At 43.7% G+C, this 1423-nt stretch overlaps 1 protein-coding gene across 1 annotated transcript; it reads left to right on the top strand.

The window, feature by feature from the left end:
- Positions 1-249: 249 nt before the first annotated feature.
- LOC111649019 (immunoglobulin superfamily member 22-like) lies at positions 250-1416 on the top strand (the record flags this gene model as incomplete). The annotated part of the gene is made up of 3 exons (XM_023398760.1): positions 250-537; positions 781-932; positions 1335-1416. Coding segments are annotated over 3 exons (522 nt in total), but the record flags the coding sequence as incomplete, so codon positions are not given.
- Positions 1417-1423: the final 7 nt, after the last annotated feature.

Here is a 1423-nt window from a genome sequence, read left to right as displayed (position 1 = left end):
TTTCAAATGGCGTCCCCTTCATTCCTTAGCACAGATGAAAATGTCCATCTAAATGCTCATCCAAAATCCCAGATTTTAGAGATAAACCAAGATTCTTTCTGTCTTTCTTCCTTTGTCAGCATTAAATAGCGTCTCTCTGATTCCTCTGAAGCACCAAAACTGTCAACTAGATGGCAGTATAACTTGTTTACCAGCCTCTGGTTTTCTCCAAATGACACTACAATCTAAAACATTTTTCTTTCTCTGCAGTCGGCCCGACCTTTGACCTGAGTGCCTTTAGGAATGGTCTGGAGGTGATCGTCCCTCATCCTCTCACCATCAGAGTCCCGATCACTGGATACCCGACCCCCGTTGCCAAGTGGACCTTTGGAGAGAAGGAGCTGACCACTGCGGACGAGCGTGTCTCCATGGTGACGAAGCCCACGTACACAGAGCTGACGGTCACACCGAGCGTCCGTCCTGACAAAGGCACCTACTCCCTTCAGCTGGAGAACGACGTCTCTTCTGTCTCTGGAGAGATTGAGGTCAACGTCATCGGTAACAACAATTTCTTTGCCCTTAAAAGTATAAACTGAATAATTATATGTAAATATAGAAGATTAAATAGAAGATTTACTTATACAAAGATGTTATGGAAGTTTGGCGACCAGATGCATGTTCTGAAAATATTTTATTTTTAAAATCTTTTCCATCCACAAATGACTTCCTTATGCACTTCATTGTGTTTATTGTAGGTGTACAAAGATTTTTAATTTCTTATTTGGTGTCTTTTTTTCCCAGCATGCCCCAGTGCTCCCAAGGACTTTAAGGTGGCTGAGGTGACCCGGCACCATGTCCACATGATGTGGGAGGCTCCGGAGCACGATGGAGGAAGTCCAGTCACCCACTACCAGATCGAGAAGAGAGAAGTGTCTCGCAAGACCTGGGCCAAGGTACATCAGAGTGTTTTCCTCTGTAGTTCTGTCTGAGAATCTACTCCATCCAACTTTAAGAGATTCAGCAGCACGGTACTACAGCTGTAGGACCTCAAGCCTCTAACAGCATCATGCTTGTATATAAAGTCAATAGTTTGTTGAAAATCTGAGTGTAGGTCAAGATGTGACAAATCTATGGAAGCTACAAAGCAATAAATACAACATATCAGTTGGTTGGTGGTTGAAACAACTCTAAAGCACCCAAATAAAGCATGGCAGAAATTGTCTTTGCACCTGTATGGCCTTACATCACTAACAAACAAAAGTTGAAGGCCTTGACAGGACCAAGCAGCAATCATCTTAGAGGTTAAAGATCGTGATTGCAACGTCTCCTAACCACTGTGATGATGTAATGTCCAGGTTGCTACTGGCATCCTGGACCTGGAGCACACTGTGACAGATGTCATTGAAGGAAAGGAATATCTGTTCAGTGTCACCGCCTGCAACAA

The sequence above is a fragment of the Seriola lalandi genome, unplaced genomic scaffold, assembly GCF_002814215.2.
Source record: "Seriola lalandi dorsalis isolate HSWRI2012SDOR001 ecotype SW California unplaced genomic scaffold, Sedor1 jcf7180001964113, whole genome shotgun sequence".
Taxonomy (NCBI): domain Eukaryota; kingdom Metazoa; phylum Chordata; class Actinopteri; order Carangiformes; family Carangidae; genus Seriola; species Seriola lalandi.
The sequence above is the reverse complement of the archived record's forward strand: the minus strand, read 5'-3'. Positions and strand labels throughout refer to the sequence as shown.